This window comes from Ostrinia furnacalis, unplaced genomic scaffold (assembly GCF_004193835.3).
Source record: "Ostrinia furnacalis isolate ACB-3 unplaced genomic scaffold, ASM419383v2 OfSCF2409, whole genome shotgun sequence".
NCBI lineage: Eukaryota > Metazoa > Arthropoda > Insecta > Lepidoptera > Crambidae > Ostrinia > Ostrinia furnacalis.
Window position 1 is genome coordinate 667,461 of NW_021132648.1, and position 14,355 is coordinate 681,815.

The window sequence follows — 14,355 nt, forward strand, 5'->3', positions numbered from 1 at the left end:
ATATTACAAAATTATTTCACACAATTTTGATTGTATTTTTAAATAAAAATTACGTTTTCAGTTTCACACTATACAATTTAATACTTTAATAACTGTGTTCTTTTTAATTTATTTTGTACAAAAAGAAAAATCATAGAATACTTTTTTAAATAAACCAATAGAAATAGTAAGAAATGACAACTGAAATGTCACTTTACAGAGTCAAATATTATTCAGAGTCATTAAGAAAATACAAACATTTTTCTAATAATTTTAACTACATTTAACAACCACATGACATCTTATTACAAATGAGACCCATTTAAAGAACTAGCCTGATTAACCTGTGACCGTTACTCTTCAAAATTGAAATGTCACCGCCATGTTGGCGGCCATTTTGAAGACTAATCACCTCATTAGGGCTGTCCAGCATAAACGCCAACGCTATTATGATAGCATCTACGCTATGGAATTATGCTATAATTGATACTGCGGTAACAAAGAAGTAATGGGGGTAAAATGAAATACTGATTAAGAGCTAGTGATGGGAAACGATTAGGTGAGAATGAGATGAGCTAGTCTAATGCCCGTTTTCACCATAAATCCCTAATTTTTAAGTGACCCCTATTCATATTAGACCTATGGTAACACATAACAGAAATTTTGTTTTCAAATGGGTCACTTAAAAATTAGAGATTGATGGTGAATATGGGCATAAGGCTTCTTTTAACTTTAACTAAACTCTGTCAAACTACATACAAACTACGCCGATTAATGTTAAAGTTACGGTTAAAGTAAAAAGGTGCAACTCAGTCCTAATGGACATCGATTAACCATTTTTATTGCAAATTAGCATCTATTAATAACTACACAAGATGTCCACTGTGTTTAGTTTGTTGTGTTATAATCTGTTTTTATTGTTGTGAGCTTCCTTCTAGGCCATGAGTACCTAAGGGCGCACTTACACTTTTTTTTGCAGTAAACATTTTATAAAGACTCCTTCTTACAAGTTACTGAACTAACTTATCAGTTGTTGGAAAACTTTTTATCTTTCTGTCAGATTTTTGTGTGTCAAATTAGGTTGTATAGATAAAATTTAATAAAGAAAAATATCATTGTAATTGCATTTGAAATTCAGAATCTGTTAGACATTTCTTATGACTATTACTGCATTAAGAGAATAGTGGAAAACAACATAATTTGCATGGAGCTTTTCATCATCATCATCATCATTTCGGCCACAGGACGTCCACTGCTAAACATAGGCCTTCCCCAATGACTTCCACATCGCATGGAGCTTTTCACTCACTGAAAATATTGACTTCAGTTAGTGTAACTGTATCCTTACGTCACAAAAATAAACGAAGTTTAATTGATCGAATGCCGTTATGTAATTAATCGAGATAATGACATTTTTTAACCAAACAAAACCATTAGTTTCCGGGATATATTATTTTCTATTATTTGTATTAATTCAATTACTTAAAACTTATAATTCAAGTTTTTTGTAATACGATTCAATTAGCGATTTTGTTTGTTTTATTTATTGAAATGAAAAATGTTGTTTGCGTTGGAAATATTTATTGGTAATTAAGATAAGCAATTAGAGTTCAATAAAATTAATGTAATTAAAATGGGAGCATTAAAGTTAATGTTAATTGACTCATTAAAACGATATCAATGAGGCAATTCTATTTACTTTAGAAGGCTGTGCTGAGATCCGGATCGTTCACCCTTTCGAGGTTCGGTATACATTTTGATTTGATTCTCAATAAAATTAACTTGGAAATAAGCTTAGGTAAAATATGATTTTGTTACTGTCAAAGTCTTTGTGACAGTCCATACGATAAATGATAGAATACATATGAAGGCATTGACCAGCCGGTCAATCTAGAAATCATTGGGGAGGCCGATGTTCAGCAGGACATCCTGTGGCTGAAATGATGATGATGATGAAAGACAAGTTATCAACAAAGATCTCTCTTTAGTGAACTTGAACTCAGTTTTAAGATCTCTTTGTTAAGTTCTTTAAATTCGCAAAGTTCTCTTCAAGTTGCATAAAAAGTGTACTATAATACTTTTCGCATTGAATAATAGTTGACACAATCGTTATTTGTCATACTTTTTATGCTCATAAAGACTGTCAGCGATCTCCCCTAGAATTTTTATGAAGTCACTCAGGCAAAACATATCGATGTTTTAATAACGATAACATAACCTTAATGTTATCGAGCAATGCATCCCATCACTAATCGCAAGTGAAACTTGGACGAGCACAATTATAGAGCCATTAGCAAATGTCAGGCCGGTGCAAGGCCGCTGCAACCACCCACAGCTTTGTGATACTAGTGGAAACTCGCGACTTTGCTTGCGTTAAACTGAAGTTGTTCGTTCGTTCGTTTCATTCAAATGACTGGCTAGCTATCATCAACTTACCTAAGACTGTCGCCATAACAATAATGTTAACAGCATAGCTGTGTTCCGGCAGTTAGAGGTAGTGTTCCCGAGGCCTATAGGCTTTTAGGCTTTTTTTTAAGGTTAGCCTATGAATTAGGGGCTACAGCGGGAAAAAAGCCTAAAAAGGTCTTTTAGGCCTGTAGGCTAGGCCTTTTTCATAGCCTTTTTTTTGTCCACCCGATGACTATAGGGTTTTAAAAGGCTTGAAAGGCTAAAAACCTATAAAGATTTTTCGTCCTTTAGGCTAGGTCTATTTTATTTATGTATTTGTAAACACCTAATTGTACAACAGGATGCAATAAATGAATATGAATATGAATATTTATTTTTAACCGACTTAAAAAAAAGGAGCAGGTTATATGTTCGACTGTATGTATTGATGTATTATGATTTTCAAAATTCTTTTTTTGTTCGATAGGGTACACTTCTGAGGTGGTCCCATTGTCACCAAGTCAGGATCTAATGATGGGATCCTAGAAATATATAATAATAATAATGTATAACAATTAGGTACTTAATTATTTCCAATTTCAAATAATATTCGTTTTTATTTAATTTGAAAATAAATGCAATACAAAAATACTTGTTTAATTCATACTAAGCCATAACCTGAATAATGGCTATAGCCTTATAATAAGCCTACTACTCGAAAAAGACTTTAGTCTGAAATAAAGCCTAAAAGGCTATTTAGGCCATAGGTTTTTTTAAACCTATAGGCTTTTTATAATGAGTAGCCTTTTAAAAGCCTAGTAGTCTATCATGGCCAAAAAAAGAACTAAATAGGCTTAATTTTAGGCCTAAAAGCCTATAGGCCCCGGAAACACTAGTTAGAGGTAAGATAATCAGCCAGTTCCTCCGTGGTTGAGGATTCCATGTGAAGCTCGCTTTCACTTTTGGCCATCTCATCACTTACCATCAGGTGTGATACTGGCCAAGAGCTTCCTAGTTGTGGATAAAAAAAAGAAAAAAAAAATACGTCCACTGCTGGACAAAGGCCTCCCCCAAGGACTTACATAACGACCGGTCCTGCACTACCCGCATCTATAGTCCAGTAGAATTAGCTTTTAAATCGGAAATAATTCCTACAAAAGATTTTATTGTTTTAATAGCTTCATTGGTTGCCCATTAAGATTCTCCTAAGTTTTCGACTTCGACGGAGTTGTGCTTAAGTGGTGGGGGCCCCCGAAAGAGGCATTTTTTCGGTTTTCCGGTTATACCGCGTAAAGGACTTACCCTATCAAAAAGTGGTCTTCATGACGGTTGAAGGGCACTTAATTCTGCATTGAATAAGACCAAATTCATATGTTTTGGACAAACCGTTCTCGCGCTAAAGTTCGGCAAAGTAGAAAATATACTTATAATTAATGACCCTCTCCACGTCCAATGGTTTGTTACCCACAGGCTTCCAAGTCTTGAAAAGGGCCACCTCAACCAGTGTAACCCTATCAAGGCTTACGAGCTTGATGCGCCTATCCTTGTTCGTCCCAGCCGTTCCTTAACTGCGGTTGCTGCACCTCTTCCTGGCACTCACCTGAACGACTCTGTGTTACCTACTGTGGCTGCCCCTCTTCCTTGTATTCTCCTGCATGACTACGTTGCCTAGCTGTATGCCTGGTCTAAGGTTCGACGCCAAAAATCAACAACAACAAGTTCATATTAAAACGCTGAAGAGTTTTTTCTTTGTTTGTTTGAACGCGCTAATCTTAAGAGTTACTAGTTTGATTGAAATCATTATTTTTGTGTTGAATAGCTCATACATTGAGGAAGGCTATAGNTATCAATGAGGCAATTCTATTTACTTTAGAAGGCTGTGCTGAGATCCGGATCGTTCACCCTTTCGAGGTTCGGTATACATTTTGATTTGATTCTCAATCAAATTAACTTGGAAATAAGCTTAGGTACACTATGATTATTGTTACTGTCAAAGTTGTTTTCTTTGTGACAGTCCATACGATAAATGATAGAATACATATGAAGGCATTGACCAGCCGGTCAATCTAGAAATCATTGGGGAGGCCGATGTTCAGCAGGACATCCTGTGGCTGAAATGATGATGATGATGAAAGACAAGTTATCAACGAAGATCTATCTTTATCTTCTTTTTGAATTTGAACTCAGTCTTAAGATCTCTTTGCTAAGTTCTTCAAATTCGCAAAGTTTTCTACAAGTTGCATACAAAGTGTACTGTAATACTTTTCGCATTGAATAGTGGACTATAGAATTGTCATACTTTTTATGTTCATAAAGGCTGTCAGCGCGCTCCCCCATATTTTTTATGACCAAAGCAACCTATAAAGTCACTTTTTTAATAACGATAACATAACCTTAATGTTATCGAGCGATGCATCCCATCACTACCCGCAAGTGAAACTTGGACGAGCACAATTATAGAGCCATTAGCAAATGTCAGGCCGGTGCAAGGCCGCTGCAACCACCCACAGCTTTGTGATACTAGTGGAAACTCGCGACTTCGCTTGCGTTAAACTAAAGTTGTTCGTTCGTTCGTTTCAGCCAAATGGCTGGCTAGCTAACATCAACTTACCTAAGACTGTCGCCATAACAACAATGTTAACAGCATTGTTGTGTTCCGGCAGTTAGAAATAAGATAGCCAGTTCCTCCGTGGTTGAGGATTCCAGGTGAAGCTCGCTTCCACCTTTGGACATCTCATCACATACCATCAGGTGAGATACAGGCCAAGAGCTTCCTCGTTGTGGACAAAAAAAAGGAAAAAAAACGTCCACTGCTGGACAAAGGCCTCCCCCAAGGACTTATATAATGAACGGTCCTGCGCTACTCGCATCTAGTTTCTTCCCGCGTTTGGGAGGCATAAGAATGAGATGTTCGCATATTTATTTTAATACATAAATATAAATAGGTATATCATGAAGTGTAATTACTGCAAGTAGATCAGTATATTCGGTCAAGATAACAAATAGAAAAAAACAGTTGGTGTTAAAATGACAGCTGAACATTGCACTGACAGAAAACACCAACTGGCCTATAGTCTTACTACACAGTGTACATAAGTAATTACATATTACAGTGTGTAGCAATATATTTGCCACTCCGAAAAATGAGTTGTTACAGAAACATGGCACAAAACGGCTACATTATTTGTACAGTAATAAATAATATTGAAAACCAGTTATTTTGCCCGTAATTAAACACGTAGCGTAATCACGTTTCTGAAATGAATAATACAAAATGGCCGACCTGCCTATACTTTTTAAAATTATTGAACATGTCAATTTAAATGTAAAGCAGATTTTAAATGACATGGTGCTAATATTTTTAGCTAGTCATAAAAGCTAGTAATTGCTGTCTATTTTTATTAAGTAAGCTCTATAATGCATATTTGTAATTGAATTCGATAAACAAACAATGATTAAATTAACATTTTTATTGAATTATTCAACTATTGAGTTTTTGTTCCAATAAAAATAAGTACAGTTATTTAACCAATGACAGTGTTTATACCACGCCTCTATGATTATTTCGTTATTATTGATTTAGATCCAGGCCATAATATTAAGATTGTTTCAGAACTTATAAGTTCACATTATTATGAGAAACCATATATTTTGTTTAAAAGCATTTCAAAATAAAAAAAATAATGATAGTCTCCACCTGCTTGCTTATCCCAGTATAAAAAGTATCCCTACCCTTTTAAAGCTAACACTATCGTACCTACTAATTGTATTACCCATATTACCCATGCATTCAATGCAACTTTTACTTACATAATTGTTAAATTAGTATGCATAGAATCATATCCCAGGATACATACCCATTAATCAGATATATCATCTGACAAGAGTATTAACAACTACATAATAACCGGTACTAAGAGTTATGATACCAAAATGCGGGTATAATTTGAGGTTTCATTACTTCATATTTCTCGCAAACGTATGGTAAGGCGGTTGATAGATTACCACCTTGACGGCGGTCTTTAGCAGTAATCTTTGCTTAATTTAATTTTAATAGCCGATGGTGCAAGGTTGGTGTTCTTATTGTTGTGTAGAGATAATTGATACGTGTAACTGGTGATTGGATTTAGAAATTGTGGATAAAAAATTGTATACGAGTTAGTGTCATCTAAAATGAGCATAGCCTAGGCGTAGACCACCGATTTTTAGTTGCCCGATAGTTGGGTCAGGCTGTTAATCAGTATGGATATGTATGAAAGTGTGCACATTACACCGATTTGGTATCGGCCGATTCTTCATTTCACTTCAATTGTAGCTGCAATATATTAAAACAGAAGTGGGTGTTATTTCCCGGGATAAAATGTATCCCATAGGCAGTAAGTAACCTGAAAATATTTGGGATAGACCCAGATTTGACCTGTCACTACACACCATGATTAGAACCCCAAATTATTTGAGTAAAGTTAAATCCGGAGGAAGAGACATTATGGAGCATTTATATTATTCATTTTAAAAAGATCATAACGTGCCGTAGAACCAACGTAAATTAGTCTGAATTAGGTTCAGTACAAATAGAGATATCTAAACTAGGTACCTAATGACAACATTACATGTTTTTAATTGAATTTCCCAAAGTGCTTGCAAAAAATCTGTCTAATAAAAATTACAAACAATATTTCGACCAATTACTTCATGAGTTTGTGTTCTTGGGCCGTGTTTTAACGTTAATTAAAATATTGTTAACAATAAATGGAGGCGAATTGACCTGAATTCGAATTCCGCATGAATCATAATGCAATTGCAATCATAATGCACCAAAATTGAAACCCTTATCCAGTTACTAAACTATGACATGGTTGGACTTTGTTAGTCTAGTGGTTGGAGAGATAGTCCCACGGTTCAGAAGTTCAAGATTTGATTCCGATAAAGGATATAGAAAAGTGAAAAACTTGTCAGTAACAATTGTGTCTTCTAGCGACTTGGCCCACTTTTAGGATGGTCCACGAGCCAAGTCACAGGTTTGAATTTTTAAACACTGGGTCTACTCTTGGGCCCAGTTGCCGGAAGAAAACATAATTTAAAAATTCAATCCGGCTTAGCCCATGGACCAAGCTAAAAGTGGGTCAAGTTAATGGAAGACTTTAATTTATGACCTACCTCAAGTGTCTAATATATTCTGATATCAAAATAAGGTCGAATCAAATCCAACAGTTATTATTACCTCCATTAATCCATTTCCCTGATTTATTTCAACGCATTCGCCTTTTCTGTGCCGACATTAATTTCAGCGTGATTGTTGCTTAATGCAATAAACAATGTCAATTAGTTGATTAATTTTTATTTAGTATCGTATTTACAATTCTTTATTGAACACTACAATTAAGCCGGTGGTAATTATCGGGCCTGTAATGAACAAAATCTATTATTGTCATATTCTAGAAATTTATACAATATCAGTATTGAGGAAGTAGGATTTGGTGTTGTACTATGTGCCTAATATTATTGAAATTGTAACGATAATATGAAAAATTACTACTTTAATTTAATATCACCTAATTTTGCAAAATGAAACTTTAAAAATAATACATAATGTAACAAACATATTTTCTTGACAAGCATAACAGACTGTTTATTTCTGTTGCAAAATTAACTCTATTGCAACTGCATAAGATGCTACAGTCTTTAACTCGACACGCCGTCATCTGTACATAGTTTTGTGGGAAGTAAAACCACTGACCATAGGTTTATCGCTTTCTAAGTCAGTGCCTGGGGTATGGAAGCGGCACGGGAGGGGTGACATTGACATAATATTATGACGTGATAGAGCATACCTACTTTTCGGGCGTTTGTTAGTCGTATACCTTGATCAAAAAATCCTTGTAGCTTTTCACCTACCTATTCGCATTTCACCGTGATAGCGTTTTTTGTTGTAGCGTGTAATATCTGTAGTATATTTTGTTACTAGCATATATTTTTAACAGATTTTTACAACAGTAGCAAATTTTGATGTAGCATGTATTATCAATATTATCGACTACAGTGAACACAGGTAGGAAAGTAAATCTACTATGAATTTTTTAGACAATTGTAATTAGCGATCAAAAATTATACTAGAACAATAAAAATCTATTCAGAAATTTTGATATCGCGGCGAAATGCGAATAGGTGAAAAGCTACAAGGAGTTTTTGATTTCGAGGTATACGACTAACAAACGTTTTCGGGCTACCTTTTATTTTTTTAATTATTTACTATACATATTTTGACGTTCATAAGTGCAACTTGTGGTCTAAACTGAATAAATGTTTTTGATTTTGGTTGATTTTGGTTTTTGATTTTGATACAATCTGAAGGAGATCTGAAGTCTCGCTGACGTTTGACGTTACAAAAACATTCAGGCACTGACTGAATTAAGCGTTAAACCTATCTAAATATATATAACTTAAAGGTGACTGACTGACTGACTGACATAGTGATCTATCAACGCACAGCCCAAACCACTGGACGGATCGGGCATGCAGATGTTATGACGTAGGCATCCGCTAAGAAAGGATTTTACGAAACTCCACCCCTAAAGGGGTAAAACGGGATCCACGCGTACGAAGTCGCGGGCGGCCGCTAGTAATACCACAGGTAATACATAAACGAATGAGGCCTATGACATAAACCTATGAATAAAACCTTTTAGTTCTCACGACACACAAATACTTTATTTATATAAACAGCTTGATAACAGCACATGTCAAAGCAGTCATCAATTATTTACTACTATAGCTCATATTGTTTGAAAACATATCAATAATTCTGACGTAAAATACTACGTGTCATAACTAAAGAGTCGATCGGCTACAGGGCAGTATCTATCAATTAAGGCCTACAATACATTATTATACCTTACAAGGGATCACACAGCGACATATACAGATAACTAGCTTTCCGCCCGCGGCTTCGTCCGCGTGGAATTTTGTCTGTCACAGAAAAACTTTATCGCGCGCGTCCCTGTTTCAAAAACCGGGATAAAAACTATCCTATGTCCTTTCCCAACTCAAACTATCTCTATGCCAAATTTCAAAATCGGTTTAGTGGTTTAGGCATGTAAGCAAAACAGACAGACAGACAGAGTTGCTTTCGCATTTATAATATTAGTATAGATGGATTGGGTCTCATGCGAAAAAGGTAAACTAATATTATGATACTATAATGTATTGACGCATTTGTAAGATGTAAAAATTACGGAACTAACGCCCGTATTCACAAACGATGCTTGCTTAAGTGAAGCAGCAAATCGTTGAATAGAGCTCTATGATTGGTTTTATGTCACCCTGTGCGTCCACGCGCACTGTGAGAGCTCATAGCAATGTTTGTGAATACGGGTGTAAGTTCATAGATTTTATCTGTGAACATGTGAGTCGTTGAAGTCTTTTGTATGAGCAACGCAAAAAAAATATGTTTTTCTGAAAACCTTTTTATTATTTTTAAACCTGTTGCATTATAAGTGTTTTTAGGAGCATAAAAATATAAAAAACTTGTGCCAATATAATAGCAGTCGAAAAAGAAACACATGTACAATAATCGAAGACCTGGCATACTATTACAGGCGGGCTTAACACTTCTAGTCACTACCTGCCCCGGCGAACTTCGGACCACCTTTGTTTATCAGAAATAATGTAGGATTCTAATGGTGAAAGAATTTTTCAAATCGGTCCAGTGTTTCGGAGACTATTCAATACAAACAAACAACCAAATCTTTCCTTTTTATAATGTTAGATATCAAACAGTGGGCTGAGTGTGAGTTTGGTGTAAACTCACACTCACACATACAAAATGTATGAAAATTTTAGTTTTTGAACATTTCCCGCTAGGCGCGCTGTACAATCCGTCATACATTACATTTAATATCATTTTTTGACGCGCTCACTAATAAAAACTCACACTAGGCCTCAGGGCATATCCATGACACTGAACCTAGGAAGTTGCCATGGCAACAGCTGGAATACCAAAGCTGCTCATAACTTCAAAAACAATTCCCATATCCTCTATTTTACCCTCATTACCCGTCAATTTGCAAACACGCACTTTTCAGCTTGTCTATCCATTTACTTTTACGTTTTCCATAAATAACATTCAATTAATATTGGCATAATTATTTATGTTCGGGCCTACCCTTTTATGGTCGATGTAGCCGTTTCAACGAAGAGCGGGTATTTATATAATTAACTTTTTTTTAAAATAAAACCGACTTCAAATGCGTGAATACAAAAAAAAAACTAAAAATTGAAAATATTGCGTATAAAAAAGTTCATCCCCAATTTTCCACCCTTGGGGGTGAAATATTTTCTTCAAATTCGCATGAAATCACCCTTTTGATAATACCTATTCAACAAAAAAATAATCGTTCAAATTGATTTATAATCGGCGGAGATATTGTGTATAAAAAGTTCATCCCCAATTTTCCACCCTTGGGGGTTGTTTTTTCTATTATTAAATTTAAATGGGACCACTCTTGAGGTATTACCTATAAGCAGAAAAAAGATTTGTTCAAATCGGTTCATAATTGGCGGAGTTATCGCGTAACAAACATAGAAAAAAAAAACATACGGGTCGAATTGAGAACCTCCTCCTTTTTTTTGAAGTCGGTTGAAAATATTCGACGTTAATTTAAGTAATTTGAAGTGATTATGGTGTGTTATGAAGCATTTATCACAGTGTTCCGTAAAGGTGGTTTACGCTGAGCCCCTTGTAGTACATAAGAGTGAAATAGCGGATAAGTTATGCGGGTTTAAATAAAACATTTCTATATTGAATATAATGGTTCTTCAGTGAAGGGTGTTGTTGAGCGAGATTAAGTGGATCGGTAGTACGCAGATTGAAACAAAGGAAGAAACATATTTATTTAGCATTTTATAAAAAAGAAGAAAAAGCAGAGTGTTGAAAACATTCCCGCCGTAATCACAAAGGATGCTTGCTTAAATGAAGCAGCAAATAGAACGCACAGCGTTGTATAGAGCTCTGTGATTGGTTCGTGTGTCACCCTGTGTTTCCACGCGCACTGTGAGACCTCATAGTAATGTTTGTGCGTCCTTAGTTATAGAAGTTGGGTGTAGAGGCAGAGAAGTTTCTAGGTAGTATTAAAGGCCAGTAGATCTATTCTCATAAATAAAACACTGGATACTTAACTTTCACAATATATTGCCATATTTTAGATACATTTCATCACTTAGCACAAAAGCGCGCGGAGTCATCTCCGCGCGTCCCGCTATTCTGACGTTTGATTCTCGTGTGACATTGACAATACGTCAATGTCACTATGACAGCAGCTCATTGGCTATAACGATACCGCTATTTTAACGTTTTATATTTTTCACAATTAACAGTAGATTACTACTTGTCAAAACACAGAGTTGGAAGAAGGTCATAATAGACGCCTTCAGAAGACGGACATAAGATACGAACCATTGGAAGTACATATTCGATTAGGTTTCACAAGTTTAAAATTCTTCGTTCTCGGTGACTGCCAGTTTTCTGTGATTTACAGTATAGACCTCAACCCATCTGACCAGCACGGAAGTGTGGGCCAAATATTTCAGTTGCCTCTGGTAAATATAGAGGGTTGTGTTGTGCTCCTGCAATAGATACTAATGACCTGACGATCATAAAAATAAAGACTATCTACTTGCATGTAGCAAAACAACGACAGAGACAATGTCGACAATGGGTCATCCCATTGTCTAGTTTACAAGCTAGATATCTATCTAACCGCACAGGTGTCTCATTTGCCCTATCTTCTCTTCCAGGCCCAGACATCCCAGGGTTCCTTCTGCAGCCGTTCAGAAAGCCGAAGAGGATCAGAACGGCGTTCTCACCTTCACAACTCCTCAAGCTGGAGCACGCGTTTGAGAAGAACCACTACGTGGTGGGCGCTGAGAGGAAGCAGCTAGCCCAGGCTTTGAGCCTGACGGAGACGCAGGTTGGTACCTTCTTTATTCCTTTATCATCGTTATCAGATTGTCAGTTCCTTTGTATTTGAGGATTCCGAGTAAAGGTCGCTTCTACTTTCGACTTGGTCATCACTTTCCATCTGGTGAGATGCAGGCCAAGAAATTCGTTGTGGATAAAAAAACATGATGGGAATAGTCCCACCTCTCGTTTCCACCGCTACAACTCCTGTGTAGCCAAGAGCTACAGCTTGATCGCTAATAAAAACTCATATGAAGGTCAAGTTTGTCCTAGTGTAAATTAGCCGTTGCGAGTACGAAACCTGGAGGCAAAAGTTAATTTGAACAGGAGCTTGTACATACATCAGACGTTAAAAGTACACGTCATCATGTCAGGCATATTTATTTAAGTATGTTTATCCGTTATCTAGTCACTATAACAAGCCCTGCTTTTAGGGCTAGACCTTAATTAACCAGGTAATAACTGTGATTATTATAATAATACTAGTAATTACTGCCGCCTAGATACACCGTGCAGTTAAATTGGCTTTATAGGGTAGAGTGTATGTTCTTAATGTAAGCGAACATTTAGACAAAGCTAATGACTATTTTGATGTATGGCGCTCTGCTACAAATTAATGTTCAGAAAATAAAACGTAAAGAAATTGTAAGCACCACTAGCTTTCAACGGGTAGGGCTGGTACAAGTCAAGTTGAGGGAATCAGCTAGTCTTGAGGCAATAAAAATCATTGAAAAACTCTCTCTTGGAAAATACCTCTCCTTGGGACTCTAACCTTCACTGGTCGGGTTTTTATTGGCTGACCAAGCTGTAGATCCTGACTCCACAGGAGTTGCAGCAGTGGGAACGAGAGGTGGCTATCTCTTGGGAGATGGATGAAATACAGTTCAATATAGACTGAGAAAAGCTTCAAATTATGGTGATAGTTAGGTAAATGATATTGATGGTTGATTCAATTTCATTCTTTGAAGTAACTATGTGTAGGGCCAATTTAGCATTTATATAATTAAATTATACTGAATACATATATGGAGGGTTTAAAATTGAAGTCAGTAAATGAATTTTTGGGACGCTAATAAAACGCTCTGGAAAATACATCAACTGAATTCTTAATTCAATAAAACAACCTGATAGCATTTTTTCCGTACACTGGCAACCCTACGCGAAGCCCGACCCGATACAAAGATATCGTTAAATGATAATAATTTGCACTGAACATGGCAATTAAATTTAAAAAGGGCAGATATTGTAGATTTCGAGATACAACGGTAAAAGCAGTTTTAAAATGGCTTCATGGAGCGTCGCAGTGCATTAAAAACCTGGTTTTAATCATCTATTAGTGTATCAGCTACTAAATATGAAATTAAAATTAGATTACGTATGCTCAGGGAAAGGCCACCGTAGTTGAAGTAACGGATAGGTTAAATTGGTCTAACTTGTGTTGAACGGTCAATATGAACAGTTGAAAGTGTTATAATGAAAACAATCAATCGACAGCACATCATTAGATTTGACAATAGTGTTGAAAAATTGCAATAATAACCTTTGTTTTGTCGTCTGTACATACAAAAATATTGCCGTATGTAAAATTATGCTTATAAGTTTCAAATCACGTGCTCTACTAAGCAGTTTTGTCTCACATTTACCAAAACATTATTCTGTCGTCTATACATACAACTAATATTGTATGTAAAATTATGTATGTGAGCGTCAAATCACGTTCTCTATCTTGACAGTTTTGTTTTACATTGTACCAAAAATATTTATGCTTAGTTATAAGAGTCGCATCTCAAACTTATTCTTTATGCTAATCTCAAATTCTCACGGTCTCAACCGATATTAATCCGAGCGCAGTGATAAAATACTAATTACATTACCGTATCAGATGGTCTAGTTGTGATAGTCTTACTTAAGTCATTAGAACAAGCATTAGCGGAGTATTGTAACAATGAAATCACGAGAAATATATCAGTGTTGTGGCTAATTGTTTGAAACCGTAGGAAAAAACGGCTTAATTGTCGGCTGATTAGGTTGGC

At 35.9% G+C, this 14,355-nt stretch overlaps 1 protein-coding gene across 1 annotated transcript in view; it reads left to right on the forward strand.

The window, feature by feature from the left end:
• LOC114355435 (homeotic protein empty spiracles) overlaps positions 1 to 14,355 on the forward strand; it is a 48,182-nt gene that overhangs the window by 14,537 nt on the left and 19,290 nt on the right. The window contains exon 2 of the mRNA XM_028308274.1: positions 12,160 to 12,332. Within this exon, the coding sequence (XP_028164075.1) occupies positions 12,160 to 12,332 (173 nt within the window). The remainder of the gene's footprint in view (positions 1 to 12,159; positions 12,333 to 14,355) is intronic.